The 18,775-nt window shown below is 37.7% G+C and overlaps 1 protein-coding gene across 5 annotated transcripts in view; it reads left to right on the plus strand.

Moving 5' to 3' along the window:
- NFKB1 (nuclear factor kappa B subunit 1) overlaps positions 1 to 18,775 on the plus strand; it is a 109,438-nt gene that overhangs the window by 14,078 nt on the left and 76,585 nt on the right. For 3 of the 5 annotated variants that reach the window (XM_032460775.1, XM_032460779.1, XM_032460758.1), the window contains exons 2-4: positions 7,726 to 7,771; positions 11,848 to 11,923; positions 15,720 to 15,760. In XM_032460775.1, the coding sequence (XP_032316666.1) occupies positions 7,733 to 7,771; positions 11,848 to 11,923; positions 15,720 to 15,760 (156 nt within the window). In that variant the 5' untranslated portion in view covers positions 7,726 to 7,732. Of the gene's footprint in view, positions 1 to 7,725; positions 7,772 to 11,847; positions 11,924 to 15,719; positions 15,761 to 18,775 lie in introns of those variants that run through there. The other 2 variants (XM_032460770.1, XM_006188020.3) reach the window with 2 other exon arrangements.

The raw sequence follows: 18,775 nt of genomic DNA on the forward strand, positions 1-18,775 counted from the left end.
TCAGCATCTGGATCCCCAGCAGCCATTCTCTTTGTCCTGTACTAGCGCAGCTTAGTATTTAGCCAATGCCTAGAAGTGACCCCTGTGCAGATTTATGAGCCTCTTTCTCCATGTATGTCCTGCCTTTCTGATACTCTCCCCAGTGAGATTGCTGCTTTCTTTTTGGGCTTTACTCCCTTGTGTCATAGTTAGGAGTATGCCCTCAGTCAAAAAGCAATTTTGGAACACGCCTCCAGTGTTTCCGTTCTCTTACGGTGTACAGCCTTATACTGTCTCTTGTCCAGTGTCTTAAATAATTGCTTCAAGTATTTTGCATAGTTTTACATTTGGGTCTGGCAAGGGAGCACATTTAATAATTGTTACTCTATCATGACTGAAACCAAAAGTCCACATTTTGGCAAATCTGGAATTGCAATGTTTCTTACTGTTAATGCGTTATTAATTTTTAAAAAGTGCTTATTTACTAACTTGGCAATATAAAGAAGTAGAACTCTCATATCTACTTTTTAGGCATCTATATCCACTTTAAAAGCTGGTAAATATATGAGGTTAAATTATGGTGGAACAGTATGTTGTCAAGTATAAAATCATCAGTACACAGAAGTGTTATAGCCGTTGTTTGGATTACAGAGCTGTGGGTTACAGGGGAAATAACAGGATTTCTTGGTAGAGATTGGATTTGAGCAGAGGCTTGAGGACTTGGTAATATTTAAGTACAAGATGGAAATGAGCACAGCATTTCTGAATGATCAGTATGCCTAGAGAAGAAGGTTTTGGTTAGGATGTAGTATTAAGATACAATCAAAAGCCCTCAACCACTCAGCATACTATATTATAAGCCTCACCTATTAAACATGAAGCACCTATTCAGGTGAGGCTTATAATATAATATGCTAAATAGTTAAGAGCTTTTGACTTTTGTAAGTAATATGACAATAATGTGAAAGATGCTTAATGAAGAAGAAATACTACAGTAAGGGAGAGCAGTATGGAGGCTATTGTCGGTCTAAAGGGGAGGCAGTGAAGGTTTAACTGGGGTGTAACAGCGAAAGGAAAGTGGAAAGGAGGAGCAGATACAAGAAATAATACAGAGAAAAATCAGCAGAAATTGATTATTGACTGATCTGTGTGAGATGAGCAGAGGAAAAAGGAGAAAAAGGTGACTGAATTTTTGACCCTGAGTACATGAGAGAATGATATATTGGCAGAAACTGGAAAGTCAGGAATGGGGCCCATGGCTGCAGGAATGATGAACTTGGTTTTAGATATTAGAGCCAAAAGGATTAAACACATTACTTACCTGTTGCATAATGGTATCACTGCTTAAAGCTAGCAGCAGTTTATTAATACTGACATTCTGAAGGTTTTAACAGTACTAATTTTATTTCTGTTTGTACCACAGTGGTTTTGCCCAGCATGCTTGTTTTCTTTTGTTCAGCTGGAAACTGAATAGGCCAGTAAAGTAAAAATGAGTACAAAGGCTGATCTGAATAGGACCCTAACAAAGAAAGTGTAATTACTGAATTACCAAGGTGTCTAACCCACGGCCCACACACCCTCCATTCCCCGTGACACATATGTGGCATTGCTTTTGCCTGTCTTCCTGATTACTAAACTGTTACATCAGTCAGCTTTTGCTACATAAAAAAATCACCACACAGCTAATTAAAATGCAAACATTGATTATTTCTCCCAATTTGGTAGGCTATTGAAGCCACCTGGGCTGGCTCTGAGGCTCTCTTAAGTCTCTGCACTCAGCTGGTGCTGTTTGGTCCAGGGGACCCTCAGCTGCGATTTCCCCTCTCTGCTCCACCTGGTCTCTCATCCCCTGGGAGCTAGCCCAGGCTTGTTCACATGGCACCTGTGTTCCAAGAGAGCAGAACGGTCATTGCAAGGCCTCTTGAAGTCTGCATGTAAAACTCACACTCTGTGGGTCAGAGTAAGTTACAGGCCTGCGAAGAGTCAAGGGATGGAGAAACGGGTTTCTCCTTCTGTCAGGTGGAGTTGCAAAGCATTTTTGGCCATTACTTTCAGTCTGCCACAACTGTTGGCTTTGTGAGTACGGGTGCTGCACCACTCTTGTGTTCTTTGATGTCTTTGGGAACTGACGCATAGTAGGCCTAAATATTTTTTCAATGAATGACTAGATTAATGAAGGGAGGAAAGCACTCAAGGAGCATTTCGATAAACCTTAATTTTGAATATATGCTATGTACTTTTATCATACCGTTAGTGAGTATGGTGTTTTCTTTGGGCATGTTTCAGAGAGGATCTCTTTATTCTCCTTCTATCCTATGAACCTGATCAAAGGAAGCATTTAAAACAAAGCAAAACAAAAAGCAGCTACCACTTGCATTAATACTGTTTGTTATTTTTTACCTTCACTTTGGATTGTCTTAGGAAGAACTCAGTTAAGTTTTGTGTATTGTCACAGTCCTATTCCGCTTTTCAGGCTGTGTTGTGGGTAGACTACCTCCAACCTGAACATTCAGGAGACCTGGAGCAAAGATGCTGTATGAAAATAAAGCTGTGTGCCCAGGAGGACAATCACTTCTCATCTTAGACACGTGATTGAATGATTAGCCAGCATCACTCTGTCAACCTGAATGAATGGCTTCCTCTCTCTAACCTCAGTGCTCTCATCTGGGACAGTATTTCTCGGGGTCATTGAGAAAGTAAATGAAGTATGTGAAGAACTCGCTCTAATTCCTGACTCATGGGAGGTGGTCAGTGAAGTTTAGCTCCTTGTACATGTGAGCCAATGCACTGTCAGGACGTGGTGGTGCACATCTGGGTTTCTCATCCTTGGCACTGTTGACATTTGGGTTCAGATATTTCTTTAATGTGAGGGGCTGTCCTTGCTTTATAGGATGTTTAGCAACATCTCTAACCTTTACACACTAGATGCCAGTAGGACCACCAGCCAGTTGTGACAGATAAAAATGTCTCCAGACATTGCCAAATGTTTCTGGAGGCAAAATGCATTTTATTCAGCAGTGGTAATGGTAGGGAGGGAGTTGTGGCAGTGTACCCATAAATGTGGGATTGGAAAGAAAGGAAAATACTTGATTCTTCTCAGAGTGCCTAAAACTTTGACTGCCTGTTAGTCCCATAATTTATTATAAACATATTTGTTACTGTGCTAGCTTACGAAAGGGCTGGCATTTGCTATATATCACGAACTGTGCGAGTAAGTTTTGCGTGCAGTAACAGCTGAATGTTGTATTAGATTGACATTCCCTTGTGAACAGCTTTAAGCACAATGTATTTGTACTTACTAGGTAGCTATTCTACGTGTTAATTTGTCACATTGCACCCAAATCAAACAATAGGGAGGTGAAAATGGATGAAGGACTGGGAAAACATTGAAAATGAGTTTATACAAATCTAAATGTAGTAGGACACAAATATTTGTTCTTTTTTAAAAACTTTTTAAAAAATCAACTATTCTGAGAAAAGTAACTAAACTCACCATTAGCTTTTCTTTCATCATCACTAAGTCAATATATCATCAGAAAAATGTAAGTAAACAGCCCCTTCAAAGTTAAGTTTTTTCTATTTATTATGAAGAGGACTCCAGTGGTGCTTTAGAAACTTTTGAATCATTCATGCTTCATGTTTTAGTCACCGTATATCATTAATTATTAAAGATGTCATAGTTAAACTTTAAATTCAGGGCAGGGTTTGATTTTTCTCTTTTTTCTATTAAAATATATGTATTTCCAATTATGTAATTAAGTTAGAATATGAAAACGTAGACATTTATAACTTAGGGAGTAAAAATCTCCATGTTGCTATATGTGGATCTGAATTATTATTTTTTACAGTTTTACAACGAAACTGTATGAAAGTAGCATAATTAAACAATCTCCTGTCAAAGGACATTTAGATTGTTTCCAGTTTTTTGCTGCAGTGAATATCCTTGTACTTATTTTTTTTTGCACACTTTCTCATATAATTCTTTATACCGATTCCTTGAAAGTGGAATTGCAGAGTCAAAAGACATTCTTATTTGAATGTTTCACATTATATATAATACACATTTACATCTACCTTATAGCACGTTTCCTCCAAAAATTCCTCTATGGAAGGAGACTCCAGCATATTCTTTCTCTCTATTAATTTATTATCCAACAGAAAAAGAAATGGTGGTAAGTTACTCTTTCTCTTGTGATTTCATCCAAGATGAGGTATTAAAATTACATCCAAGTGATGTCTGTTGTGGCTGAAAATAAACTTGAAAATGAAAACACTTTGTTTCTCTGATTCCCAGCTGCATCCTATGGATGGCACCTAAAATTCTGTTTTTCAGACTGCAGGCTATGACCCATTAGTAGGTCATGAAATCATTTTAATGGGTTTGAAAAGTTATTTTTTAACGAAATCTAATAGCATGTATTTTCTTACAGTGGGGTCAAGATGTGTGAATATATCTGGTCCTAGAAAATTTTCCCCGTTACAAGGAGGGGATTGCCACCAACTCCAACCTCAGTGGTCCAACCTGGTGGCTTGGCCTTGCAGCCTTCACTAAGAGCTCTCTGTGCTGGCCTTTGACGTCAGTGGTGGAATTGTCACAGATGTGCAGAAAATAATCCATTAGGTATTTCATGTAGAACTCATCAAATTATTCAGAACTTAGCTGGTTATACTATGTGTCTCATGTGAAAAAAATACAGATGGTTCACTGAGGGAGATGTTTTATTTATTGCTAGCTAGCTACACAATCTATTTCCCTTTCCATGGTGTGAAATTTTTTCTGAAAGCCTCACTGTTAGGGGAGAGAGATGCAGAGCTTAGGCCCATCTTCTTACTGGTCAACCCAGTATCTTCCTTTTCTGTTTCAAGATCCTTCCTCAAAAGCACAGCACTATGTGCAAAAGGAAAGTGAAGGGAAGGGCTGGGGGAGCAGGGGGGCAGTAGGGGCTTTCCCTGGTCTTTCTTAATCCTTCAGTTCCAAAGGCTTAGTTGGTATTTCAAAATCTTGAAATAAAACCTGCTTGTACAATTAATGCAAATATTACTCAGTGATTCATCGTTTCCAAATAATTCTTGGTTTCATTTGACATTTTATTTTTAAATTATGAATTAACATTGACATCACTCTCGGCTTTCAGATTTTAACAATCACCTCGTATCTCTTGGGCTGTCATTCGGCTTTTAAAACTATGATCTTTTGGCACACATCTGTCCATAAATCATAGGGAAGATATTGGAGGGAGGAGTGTGTTTAATGAGGTGTTTTGTCCAGTGCCTGCAATTTAGAGCTCTTCATTAAGATTTTCACTGCGTAGTGATCATGATAATAACCATGCATCAGTTCTAATAAAGTAGATTTAGTTGAGGTTTTAAAGTTAGAGCCAGGGCCACTTTATATTAAATTCATACATTCAAAGGTCAGAAAACCATCCACAGGTTTTACATATATATGCCTGTGCGTATGTATGTGATGTGTGTGTGTGTGTGTGTATGTATGTATGTATGTATATATATATAAAATCAGTGTAAAAGGTACTGAATGGGTTCTGTCCATTTTTTGAGATTGTGGCCTAAGTCTCACCTCCACTTCTGAAGGCTGTGGACTAAGATTGAGAAGATTTGGGTGATCACCCTGCATTAATGGAAAGGCCTCAAGGCAAAAAAAGAAAAAGTCGTAATATTTTTCTTTGGGGCTCCTGTGGTATTCTAAGATTAAGAATTTTTCACATGGAGTGTTGTGGCTGGTATTAGCGCTGTATTTCAGTGTGACACTATCTACTAGTATTCTTCATATAACTGAAATTATTTAATATGGATATATACCTAAGTCCATATAAAATCCAAGTTTACAGAAAGAGTTACGATTTAGGTGATTTGTTCTTGAATAAGCATTTATCAGCTAACTAACATTCTGAACTCAACAAAATTCTATTCCTTTTAAAGCTCCATCCAGTCAAAATCTCTCACTTTGCAGATGAGGAAACAGAAGCCACAGCGAGTTAGTCGTAAATCCAAAGGCAGAACTCTTGAATTTCAAATGACTTGATTCTTCTTCACTGTATCAGGCCAATATTCCTTTTTTTTTTTTTAACTGTTTGTCTTAATTCATTACAGCTGTTTGTAAGTCTTCACTCAGTAGCTACTTATTTTAGACAAATATTTTCTTGCGAACCTGCAGGGAGTTCTTGTTCACGTAAGACTCAGCGCTGCCCTTTCCCCTTTTGTTGAAATTGGGCTCTGCATCCCACTAGGAACCCTCATGGTCCTTTCTCACCCTCACCGGTCACAGGGGGCTCTAGCAGGAGAGGCTTTCATTGGAAATCAAAATCCTCTTTGGAGAATTTTACTCTTTTTGGAGTGTTAAGTGACGTGTCCATTAGAGTGAGGGCTAAATTGTTCTAGCAAAGAGACCCAGCAATACACTGAAGTTGCTTTCTTTCTCACATGCCATGTAAAGCAAGTGACATCAATATTAGCTGCCATTCATCATCCAGTAGGTGGCAGAAGCCAGGTAGGTCTTCTCCATGTCTAGGTTTCATACAGCGGGAAAGAGAAGAAGCAGAAACATGGAGGAAGCATGCCAAGGACCTTATCCCAGACCCGAAAGTGGTGCACAGTAGTTCTGACATCCCACTGGCAAGCATTTCATCAAATGGCCATCCCTCACACCACAGAAGTGTGGGATATACTCCAGCTGAGCCGTCATGTTTCCAGCTATAGTGCTATTACTGTGGGACAGGAGATAAGAGATTTTGGTGGACAGCAACATTCTCAGCCCCAGTCCCTTTGTAGACTTTATGAGAAAAAGAAAAAAGAAAGAAAGAAAAATTGGCCTCAGGAATTAATATTTGCTCTCAGCCTTGTTTTTTTATCTTCTAATTTTTCAGGCAACATATCCAAAATTTGATCAAAGTAAACTTAACTAAAATTAACCTATACATATAAAGCTTTCTTAAAGTAGGGGTAAATCCAAAATCATATGTGATTTTAGGTACTGTTTTTATCTGGCCACGTGGTTCTTCACTTTTCTCAGGGCCTCTGGATAACAGAAGCTTGCTAGGACCTGTGATGTATTAGTATCTGGCTGAGGTCGGGTGAATCTGAGACTGTAGCTTTGATAATAAGGGCCTTTATTTTTGTGTCTTCTGAGTGCATGTTTCATATGACAGTGTTTCTGTACCCACTCTGACAATGGTAGGAACTAGCCTGCTGCAGCAGAATGGTCTAGAGGATGGAGCATGAGAGCCATCCTCCCCTTGTGCTAGGCAAAGCACTGACCAGGCCCTCTGACAGCAGAATGACCCCTTCTGAGCTTCCAGCTCAAAAGTGAGGAGACAGCTCTTGGACCATCACAGAATTCAGGAAGGGTTGGAAAATAATGCCCACAAGGAGCTAAGCTAAATGAATCGTTGAAGTCTAGATGGTGACAAAAAGAAATCACCTCTAAGAATCAAATATGCGTGATTTTTATACAGAGGATGAAGGCTAGTTGTACCAAACTCCAGGACACTGTTGGGAGATTGACGTAAGGGTTTTGGGTTATACGTGAGTGGTAATTCCTTGATTATGCAATCTTTCTGCTGTTAGATTCAGATTCCAAAGAGGAACTATACCAAATCCTCCTCGTAAGGTCTTTTAAAAAGGGTTCAGTTTGGTCTTACTGGAATAACAGAGTTTACCCCTGCATGGTGGGACTTTCAAGGTTCACTCCAGAGTTACAGTTTGGTTTTGTGTTCTTTTGCTGTACAGCTCCAGGATGGCAGAAGACGACCCGTATTTGGGAGGGCATGAACAAGTAAGTATTATAATCTCACTGATACTTTTTTGTAAATGTATTCATGTTTTATAATATACAGAGGGAACAACAGTAACCATCAGGAAAACTCTAAAGTTGGTAAAATTTTCTCTTAAATTGTTTTTCATATCCCCACGTATAAGGTCAGAGGGGACATGCCAAGTAAAGCAAGTAGCTTGCACCTGCTATCACATACATTGTTGCATAAAAATTATGTATGCTACAGGTCAAGTGACAATGACTGTATTAGTGTCCAAGGGCTGCTGTGACAAATTACCACAAACTAGGTGGCTTAAAACAACGGAGATGTGTTCTTTCTGAGTTCTGGAGGCTAGAAGTCCAAAATCAGGATGATGGCAGGGTGGGTTACCTCTGGAAGTTCTGAAGGAGAATCTCTTCTGTGCCTCTTCCCTAGCTTCTGGTGGTTACTGCCAGCCCTTGGCGTTTCTTGGCTTGTTGCTACATCATGCTGGCACAGTGGCCTTCTTCCCTGTGGCTCCTTTCTGTCTCTGTATCCACATCTCCCTCTTTTCTCGCATAAAGGTACCAGCTATTGGATGCAGGGCCCACTCTTCATTATGACCTGATCTTAACTTGATTACATCTGCAGAGACCCTATTTCTAAGTAAAGTCACATTCACAGGTATTAGGGATCAGGACTTGAATATACCATTTTTAGGGGGAACATGAAGTATTTACTTAAAACTCATCTAGTGAGGAGCCAGGTTTGTATAGTAAAAAGGACTTAGAATTCAAAGATCCTTATGCAAGTGCTGGCTGTTCTTAAAACCTGAGGAATCACTTAGCCCCCCAGATCCTCACTTTTCCATTTGTGAAATAGAAATGCTAGTGCCACACCCACAGGGATGTTGAAAAGATTTAATGGTCAACGACTGTGTTTTGGGAGAATAAAAGTGTTCAGTATAATTGTATGAACAGTTATGAAGTGATAACCAGTGTCCTTGTTTTCTTTTTCTCCTAACTTTTTACTTTAAATGATTTCAACCCTATAGAAATGTTGAAAGTTCAACAGATCTTTATTGGTTTAAATATATGGAGGAGAGGAGCAGGAGGAGAGGGGGAAAGGTGAGGGGGGAGAGAGATTTATATATATTTATATATATAAAAGATTTATATAAATATACTTATGTATATATATAAATTGAACCATTTGAAAGCAATTTTCAGATTCTAAGGTAATTACAATGGCAATATTAAATATCAAGAAGTATTTAAAATACTGAGATTTATTCATTCATCAGCTATTTATTGAGGCATTACTATGTACCAGAACATTGGCTAAGGAGGGGTACAAAAATGAGTGGCACATAGACCCTAATCTCAGGAAGCTGCTATTCTAGTATGAAGGACAAAGACATAAACAGTTTCCATACGCTGATACGTGCTGCAGTAGGAGTCTGCACAGAATGGGACAGAAACGTTGAGAGGGATCACCCCGTGCCGCCTGGGATAAAGAGCTGGGTTATGGAGTACTTTCCAAAGAAAGTCTATATAAACTGAGATTTAGAAGACACAGTTTGCTAGGCTAGACGAGGAAAGGGAACACTAAGCTACCAGGGCAACCTGGTCCAAGGTTTGTAATCATTTCACACTTAAACTTTAACAGCAACACCTAAAAAATGGATTTTCCAAGTTTATACATGCAAAGAATCAGTCAGAAAACCAGAGGTGAAATGCTTTTTAAGGGATCTAGTATTGCTTCTTTAAATAAAATTGACTTTATATAGCATTCATTACCCTTGATAACATTCTGATTGATTCAGAAAGAATGAGTATGCATTGCTTTTCACATTAAGATGTTCCTTTTGAATTTTAGTGTACAAATGGTGAAATAGGATAAATCTGGGAACATTTTCTTTGATTACAGCATTAAAGACATTTAGCTACTCACATTATCAAAAACCTGTGTTTTACCTTTCGCTTTTAATGTACTATCTCTAACAATTAAAGGCAAACTCTAACCAGCATTACAGTTGGTCTGCTTGATTTTAAACCATGCTTTCCTGTCTGCACACAGGAAATTCTATCAGCAAGAGATGGTCCTTCATGCCACATAAGAGTAAAAGCTGCCAAAAACAGTCATTTCGAAAGTTTTTCTTATGTGGGCATTTTGTGATCATCAGCAGTGGGGGTAGGGTATGTTCTGATATTTCCATTTTTGAAGGGAAAGGTCCTTGAAGGTTGTTTTTTCCCTTATCTCAAGATTAATGGCATATATTTCCTGAAGTTTACGTGTCCTGAGTGAGAGTTCCTCAGTGTTTTAATGTATTCTGGAATTTGCCTTCCACCCCTGACCTGATGCACAGTACCAGCTGCGGCACACAGCACAGCTTCCCTCTTCTTGTCTGAAGGGGAGCGTGGGTCTCTCCTGAGATCAGAGCTTTTGCCCTGTATGCGCTCATTTTAGCCACCTGCAGGACCATAAGAAAGGTTTTTTTCTGCCAGGTCATCTTTTCTGCTCTGAGACTGGTGAATACTCTCTGTAAGGTGGGGCTATTTTTATAATAATGTTTTTTCATTCCTATATTTCCTTTTCAGCAAACAGTGAACAGCGTAGATGAACTTTACTCTTAACCATTGAAGTGGAGCACATTTATTGTTCCTCAATTGAAAATTTGCATACCACGCAACTGGATCTGAAGCATTCTTTATTTAAACACTGTGTTTCTTACTCTTGACTTAGCTAGACATACTAGATTCTTAGGTACCCAAGAACATCAATAATATACTAATAAAGAGAAGGAGTAAAATATTGCTTTGGTTTTTTTTTTAATACCAGCTCCAGCACATTTGCTAACTAGCACATTATAAAAAATGAAATATGTTTTGATTTCTGTGCTGTCCGCAGACATTTCACAGATGACTTATTGAGGCTGAAAGAAATATCAAACTCAGAAATAATGAATTTTAAATCCTAAGTGAACAAAGTGGGAGGAAAACATTTCTCATGGGAAAAGTAATTATTAGTAACTTGCCTAGATAGGATATAATTCAATCCAAATATATTGCTTGCCCACTGTGTTAGTTTTCTGGTGTTACTATAACAAATTAGCACAAATTTAGTAGCTTGATAAAAAAACACTGATTTATTCTCTTACAATCTGGAGGTCAGAAGTCAAAAATCAAGATGTCGGCAGAGCTGCATTCTGTCTGAAAGCTTTCTCTTCCTTTTTGAGCTTCCAGAGGCGCCTGCATTCCTTGGCTTGTGATCCTTCCATCACTCCAGCCTCTTGCTTCCATTGTCACATCTCCTACCATCCACTTTGACCTCCTGCATCCCTCTTACCAGGCCCAACTGGATAATTCAAGCTACTCTCCCCACCTCTGTATTCTTACCTTCATGACATTTGCAGAATCCATTTTGCTACATGAGATAGCATTCACAGGTTTTGGAGATTAGGATGTGGATGTCTTTGGGGGAGCCATTATTCAGCCTACCACACCCACTAAATTCCAGATTACATTGTGTTAGGTAGGTAAATGTGAAAAAAACAAGTGTGGGAGCTCAGTGCCCAATTACCTGCTCCTTGGAGTAAGTCGTATTTTCAGATTTTCTGTAAATTGTTCCAGGGCTGCTGTCTCCTTCTTTCAGGACTTAAAGCTGAGTTGCTAGAGGAGGAGTTACTTACCATCATAAAAGAAATATAGATTTCTAGGATTAGATTCTTACGCTTATATTTCTAAGAGAGTCCAAGCTTTAAATTATTCATTTAATGAAGATTGAAGTATCCACTCTGATAAACATACACTAGGCCCTGGAGATGCACCAGTAAGCAAGTTATACCAGGTCCTTAACTCTGTGGACTTTGTAGCTGGCTCATTCTTCTGGAATCCCTTTGTCACAAAAACTTAGCCCAGCCCCATGGAAAGTTCTGTACACATGAGAACCCAGCTAGATCTCATGAGCATGTTTTTAAAATCCTGTTGTGAAATATTTTCAGATTTTTGTTTTTGGCTTATTTTTTGTTCCTGTAATTTTTAGGTGTTTTCAGTTCAAAATTTTAATAGTGTTGGAATAATAATGATTGAAATATTCAAATTTTCTTTTTTTGTAGATGTTTCATTTGGATCCTATGAATCATACAATATTTAATCCAGAATTATTTCAACCAGAGATGCCACTGCCAACAGGTAAGAAAAGTCATCATTCCTGTTGCCCTGTCATTTTGCTTTTGCTTTTTTAAAATTCAGGATTTTCTGTAGGCTCTTTTAGAAGGTCAGTGATGTACCTAGAAAGAAAATGGTGATTTATGTTTTAAAAACTAATCTTTCCGTATATTTTTTGGACTGTATTTGCACAAACATGTTTGACCCTCGTTACCCATTGTATGACTGACAATTGTTGCTGATATCTGCTAGCACAGCTCAGAATTTCTTTACTCAGTATGAGATTTTTCCTTTTGCCCCATCTTGTTATCTCTAAGTCCCTCATAACTCCTGTTTTCTTTGTCCCAGGCTCACATGAGGCAGTCTCAACTCCTCAGATCTATTCCAGAAACACTTACTTGAGTCCCTATTGTTTTCCAGCCAGTATACCAGGCACTGGGAACACAAAGTGTACAAAAATCACAAATGTCATCTCAGTAGAAAAGTCATCTTTTTAAGAAGCTTTTCACTTCACATTCTGACCAATTGGATAAAACTTATGATAATCATCCTTTCTGCTAACATGACTGTATTAATTATCCCCATCTGCAAATGTTTTAATCTCATACAGATGATTAAAAAAATCAACTCAGTCTCTGTTTTTATTCCTTGATTTGTATGTAAGTGTATAGTGATAGCTCTTTTTATGTTCTCCTCACATCACCAGGGGGACTTAACAGATGTTCAAAAGCTGTGTGAGTAAATCATGGAAGTTGTATGTAAAACAGAGTTTGGTAAGCACTGAAGTGGACGTCAGGTGTTCTGCACCTGCTTGTCTTACTTACCATGGACTTGCTTGTCTTCATGGGGATACTCTATCCAATTTGCATCATTCTCATTTAAAATTATTATTGTTACTCTAGTACTTAACTTTTCATTTTTTAGACTAGATGTTTTTCTACATTTTTATCTCTGTTCTTTCTAAAAGTTCATGAGAGGGGAAAAAATAAATCTGCTATACCTTCGCCTTCACTAGCAGGAGTGTACTGCCGAGGCCTTTCTCTCCTTGCCCCACAAGACATTTTGTAGGCTCCTGTGTCTGAGCTCTCCTGCGTGCTGTCCAGCATAAGCTCTGGGTCAGCTTCCTGTGAACAAGCAAATGTCTTGGTAGCTTCATTGCTTCCTGTGACCTTCTTATTCTGGGGATCAAAGTGTTTTTCTTGGTATTAATGCTTTATTGAAAACATAAAAGAAAACATACATATTTCCATTTAATGCCTTGTGGATGCCTAACAGTATCTTAATACAAATGCTTTCTTAATCTTTTTTTTTCATTGAGTTTGTGGAGCTAAAAATAAGATTATCAAAGAACCATCTGAGTAAGTATTCTGTAGTCAGAGCTTCATGTTGTAGGAATTATTTAGCCATGACATTAGAAAAATCTCTTACAATTATACCTCAAAATCATATTTTCCAGTTATTGCCTCATTGTTTTGTCATGTATTTTCCCTCTGTATTGCAATGGCATAGTTCAGTTTTTATAATCTAAGATGTATGTATATATTCACATTTTAAAGGGATAGAGAGGTTATGTAAACCATTATCAACTTTAATTTTCATGTGGACCATTTTATCTTCCATATTTCTTGAAATCTGAAACCATTAGTAGTTCTGCTACTTGCCAGAAACTCTATGAGATATGGTACAACCGTTAGGTGTATAACATTATGCTGTAATTTAAAATTCTCTACACAGTAGGATGTCAGTTCACGGTACCGAAATGTGGCCAAAAGAAAATTGGCATTAAAACAAATATATGCACATCAAATCTAATTTTCTAGTTGATTTAACTTTTGAATGTGTTCCCTGAAAGAGAAAAATGGGCCCATTTCACTAATAAAATTCCCAAACCTTAAAATTTCATATATTTAAAGGAGATTAAATCATACCCAAAATAAGCAAATTATATTACCTCCCTTAAATATTAACTCCATTTTTAGAAGAGTTAATAAGAAATAAGAGACTTGAAGTTTGATGTGTATGTGCTTCAACTCCGCCATATTTTCCATGACATCCAAATGTTGCTTTCTTAGAGACCTCTTATTCATATGTTCGTCTAGCTTTCTAGAGGGAATGTTAATGAGTAGATTTGTTACATTGTCATACAGACTGTGTTTAGCAGTGTGAAAATATTTCTCTTTCTAATCCGTTTTATCTCCTTATCAGTAATTAAATTCTAGACATTTTTTTGAATTTTTTAGTTTTAGCAGTTTCTTTTCTAACAGTAGTTTAAAATATCCAGGGATTAATTTCATGTAGACAAGAGAAGATACTTTACCTAAATTATACTGCATTGTCCTGTCACTATCCTTTTTTCCTTTCTTATGTTACATTTCTCACCATATTCACTCATTTTTAAACTGACTTCCTTGTAAATTTCTTGAATAATAACAGGAAATAATTATACCTCTGTTTCCTACAGTTCTGTAGCCTCATCCTGATTCATCATAATAGTAAAAAGATAAAAATAAATTCTCTCTTAAGTTATAGCTTATTTTTAATATCAACTTGAAGGTTTGGCTCTTCTTTGTAAATTTATTTATCTAAAACAATAGGTCTTGAACTTCTGGCCCAGAGACAGTGAAGATTGAAATGGACAGAAGCATTCTCCTAAAATGTTTTAAGCACTGAACTTTTTAATTTACATTCAAACAAGTGAGAAACCCCATGAGCCTTTTAGGTATTGAACAGCTACTAGTTATTATACTGTTGACATAAAAACCAGCTGGGAAGCTTAGGGACTTTCTCATATTGAGCAAATTTGTATTTATACTGTCAGAGGTTCTGATTTTCCTTTGAATTTCCAAAGTCAGGTATAGTCAGGGTATGGATTAAGCTTCTAGTATACTTTGTTTTATGATAATTAATTGGTATGCACCTATCTAAATTATTTCCAGGATTTTATAAAATTCTTGTTTTAGAACAATTTATATGAGAGCACAGTATTCAAATATCATCAAACATCAAAAGCTATGGGTTAATAAAAAGAATCTACCATGTCTGATAGACCAAATTAAATTTGGGAGGGAGGAGGAACAAGCTAGCCAGTTAGGGAATGAGGGCAGTACTTCTGGATTCAAGTAAAGGAAAGGAACTGAAAACTCAGGAGAGCCTGAGATCATGATCTGTGTTTCTGACAGGTAGGTGCTAGCTCAGGCTCTTATCACTTCACATTAAGCACATTCTTTCTGGAGAATGGAAGTCAGATTCTAATGACGTGAAGGCAAAAGAAAATTTCCTAGTGCCCCGGACATGGTTGCTGCTTTTAGTTGGTATTAGTGTCATTTTAAAAACACCTTGTTGTAGGGAGAGTATAGTTCAGTGGTTGAGTGCATGCTTAGCATGTACAAGGTCCAGGTTCAATTCCCAATACCTCCATTAAAAAAGAAAACCTAATTACCCCCCCCCAAAAAAAACCAAAAACAAAATAAATCAATTTTTAAAAAATAAAACTTTGTTAGTAGACATGGTTGTGAAGGTTATTGACGTCTTAATTCTTGCTGGACATCATGCCTTTTGTTGGGTTGTGCAGTGTGCCATCACCAGTCAACAGACGTTTATATCGTGTGGTTCTCTAACGGTGTAAAACTGTTATTCAAATAAAGGTAAATTTAATATTAAAACAAAGAAGATATATCCTTTTGGAATTTCAGCTAAAACATTGATTTGAAGCCTCTATTTAAACACATAATTTCAATTTTATCATTTGCTTTATATTTTTTTACCAAATTTGAGAAGCCTCACAGTTTCTTTTGGTTTCTGTTTGTTGTTTTGTTTTTAGCAGATGGCCCATACCTTCAAATATTAGAGCAACCTAAACAGGTAAGATTAAAGGGGTGGGACTTTCTCTTTATATATGGGATCCATAAGTCTAACATTAATATCTTGAGCACTGAGTAAAATATTAATGAATTTTATGAAGGAAGTACCTTATCTAGAAGATCAACAACCTGCCAAAGTATTTATCCACTTTACATTTCTCTTAGTCATTCTTCAGACTGTCCTGAGCCTCCTGTCATGCTTAGTTAATCGTAGATCCTTCATATCCCACTGTCTCCACCAACTTTGCTTACCAGCCACTCCGAGGAGAGGCGTTATCCCCATTCATTTTCATCTATAAGGAAACACCTGTACATGCAGCTCACACACACCGAGTTTCATCCACCAACCGTCTCTGCGCACACACAGTGCTTCTCAGCCTTCTTCCCTCCTTGGGAGCTCCAGCCTTTTCTGTCTTTGGAATGTGTAACCTAAGACACTAAAAGTATCAGTGGGGTGTAGATAAAGTATTGGGATGGACAGTTTAGTCCTCTTCCCTCCAGGGTTAGTTTTATACTCAGCCTCTTTGGTGTCAGAAGAGGGGCATTTTATTTTGTCAGGCTCTTCCTCTTACTACTAGATTCTGTAGAAGATACCTGGGAATTGAAGGGGCCTCCTCACCATGCCCCCTTGGGTAAATATTTATCGGAAATTGGATGGGACCAGTGCTATGAAAGAGGAGAGGAGAGAATCTTTAATATCTGCCTATAGGAGATTTCAGTCGTTAAGGGGTGGAAGTAATGGTGTAGTCCTCTGCAGAATGAGGACAAAGTCAGTAAACCTCTAAATGGATGTGCTTATTACCACATCTGTGTGAGACTGAGGATGTGTGTGCCTGCTCTCTTGCGGTTATATCACCCAGTACCTTTCCTAAATGTTTTCGGTAGCTCGGGTACGTAGAGTATAACACTTTTGCATTGTGTAACACTTAACAAATGCTGACTAGGTCAAGAATTTAAAGTATCTGTTGTGGTTACTATAGTCATGGCAATATATATGTATTTGGATTTTGGTCAAAATATAAAGTATCTATCTTAACTGTGACCAGATAGACAGTCCTTATGCAGTTGAACTTAGATGAAAGTTCCTGGTGTGGGGACAGGAATGCCACATGACACTTCGGGTCGTTGCTCTATCGCCTGCAGGTGGCACACCCTGACTCCACAGGCTGCCGACATGACTTTGTTTTACCTCCGCGTCCAATTCCACAGCAGTGACTTCTCACAGATGGCCATCTATTCTCTCAAAGACCCTGCCAGTAGAAGTTTATCTCCTAACATTCTATGCAGTGGTCTGGCCTCCTGGGAAGTTTTCTATCTTGTAAGATCTGGGTGATCTGTGAAACTGAGAAATCAACTAAAATTTATTTGTCTGCATACTAGACAAAACATGTTGTTTTTCAAATACCCATTTTTATAAGCCTAGCACTGCAATAAGACTTCTTAAGTGGAGTTTCTTATCATGGGTCCAGTAGTCATAAGGAAAAATTGACATTTATGATTTACTTGAAGGATGGGTTGTGTTATATCCAAAATTCAAAATTCAGTTCACTCCATGTGCATACATAAAAGCACATCTGAGTAAAACAATGTGTTTTCTTACCAAACTGATATTATTTTGATGTCTGACTCCAGTGAAAGTAAGAAGGTGGTATGTAAGTCAGACTTTCTGACCGGATGGATGTAGCCTTGCCTTTGAGGTTGATGACTCATTTTAAGCAAATGGAGTTACTGAGATGAATGGCTGTGGATTGGCAAACCTTTAATCTCAAATATTTAGAATCAGAAATGCATTGACTATGCATTTGAAGACATCCTATCTTCCTAAAAAAAAAAAAAGCAGTAATAAATTTCTATCCTTAAGTTACAAATTCCTTTACATAGAAGTTTAGGTACTTACATCCAATCATGGATGTTATCTGTTGTTTTTCAGACTATAAGCAAGCTATTGGGACATGTCCCTTTATTCATGCTCTATTTGACGCCACTCCTATTAAAATATAAAAGTATATGTGTAGTATGTATTTCTCCAACTGTCCTAAAGAAATTTTGTGATTAAAAATAATGAATTACTTTATTAAGGTTTTAAAATAAAATCTAGAAAAATGTTCTTTTTTTCTTTCGGGTCTCTGCCACAGTTTCCCCAGCTCTGACAGAGATGAGTCACAGCATAGACTCGTAACCTTCAGCGTGTCTAGTCCTATTGGATATTAAGTGCCAATTACCTAATGCTGTTTAAAAACTGCAGTTGTATTTTAAATTGATTAGCAGTCAAGTAAATCTCTACCTTTATGGTTAGATTCTACAGGCTAACTGTTGCATATGCAGTTGCTTTTTCATACTTTAAGAAATTTCACTGAATTATTAAAAATAAGCCAACAGCTTTTGCCTACAAAAGGTATAGGGCTGAATTTGTAACTTATTTTTTAGTTTAAATTTTGTGAGAAGCAGAAGAGAGGAGAATTGCCTCTAAATAACTCATTTTACCTCCCAGGTGTTTAGGTCTGGGACCTCCTGAGGAGCCAGAGGCAAGAGTTGTTTTCGGTTCCACTTTGATAATTGATCATACTCCCCAGACCCATGTGTTACTTGAGGCATTTCCCCTACTGGGGAATTTACTTCAGGCCTTACTCATCCCATGAAATATGCTTTAGACTGATCTTCTTTGGAAATCAGAAAATTCTCAGAGAATTTAGAAGCAATTCCAGATGCTTTCCAGAGATTTAGTTAGTTCAGGGCCCCTGGACCACTCAGCTTGCTTTTAAGACCCTGTGAGGCATAGTGAAATGCAGTGCAATCTAAACAAGGCAAAAATTTTACATTGTTCCATGAGCTCAGAGCTGTCAAAATCTTTGTGTTTGCCAGGCTCTGTCCAATGTGCACGGCAGAAAGCCCCCACCAGCAAGCAGTACGTGTGTGGCGCTTCTGGTGGCCTCGGGATCTAACGCTGTTTATGTGAAGTCAGCTTCACAATAAAAATAAATGAAAAATGATGATGTTCTTTAAAATATATTAACAT

The sequence above is a fragment of the Camelus ferus genome, chromosome 2 (assembly GCF_009834535.1).
Source record: "Camelus ferus isolate YT-003-E chromosome 2, BCGSAC_Cfer_1.0, whole genome shotgun sequence".
Lineage (NCBI taxonomy): Eukaryota > Metazoa > Chordata > Mammalia > Artiodactyla > Camelidae > Camelus > Camelus ferus.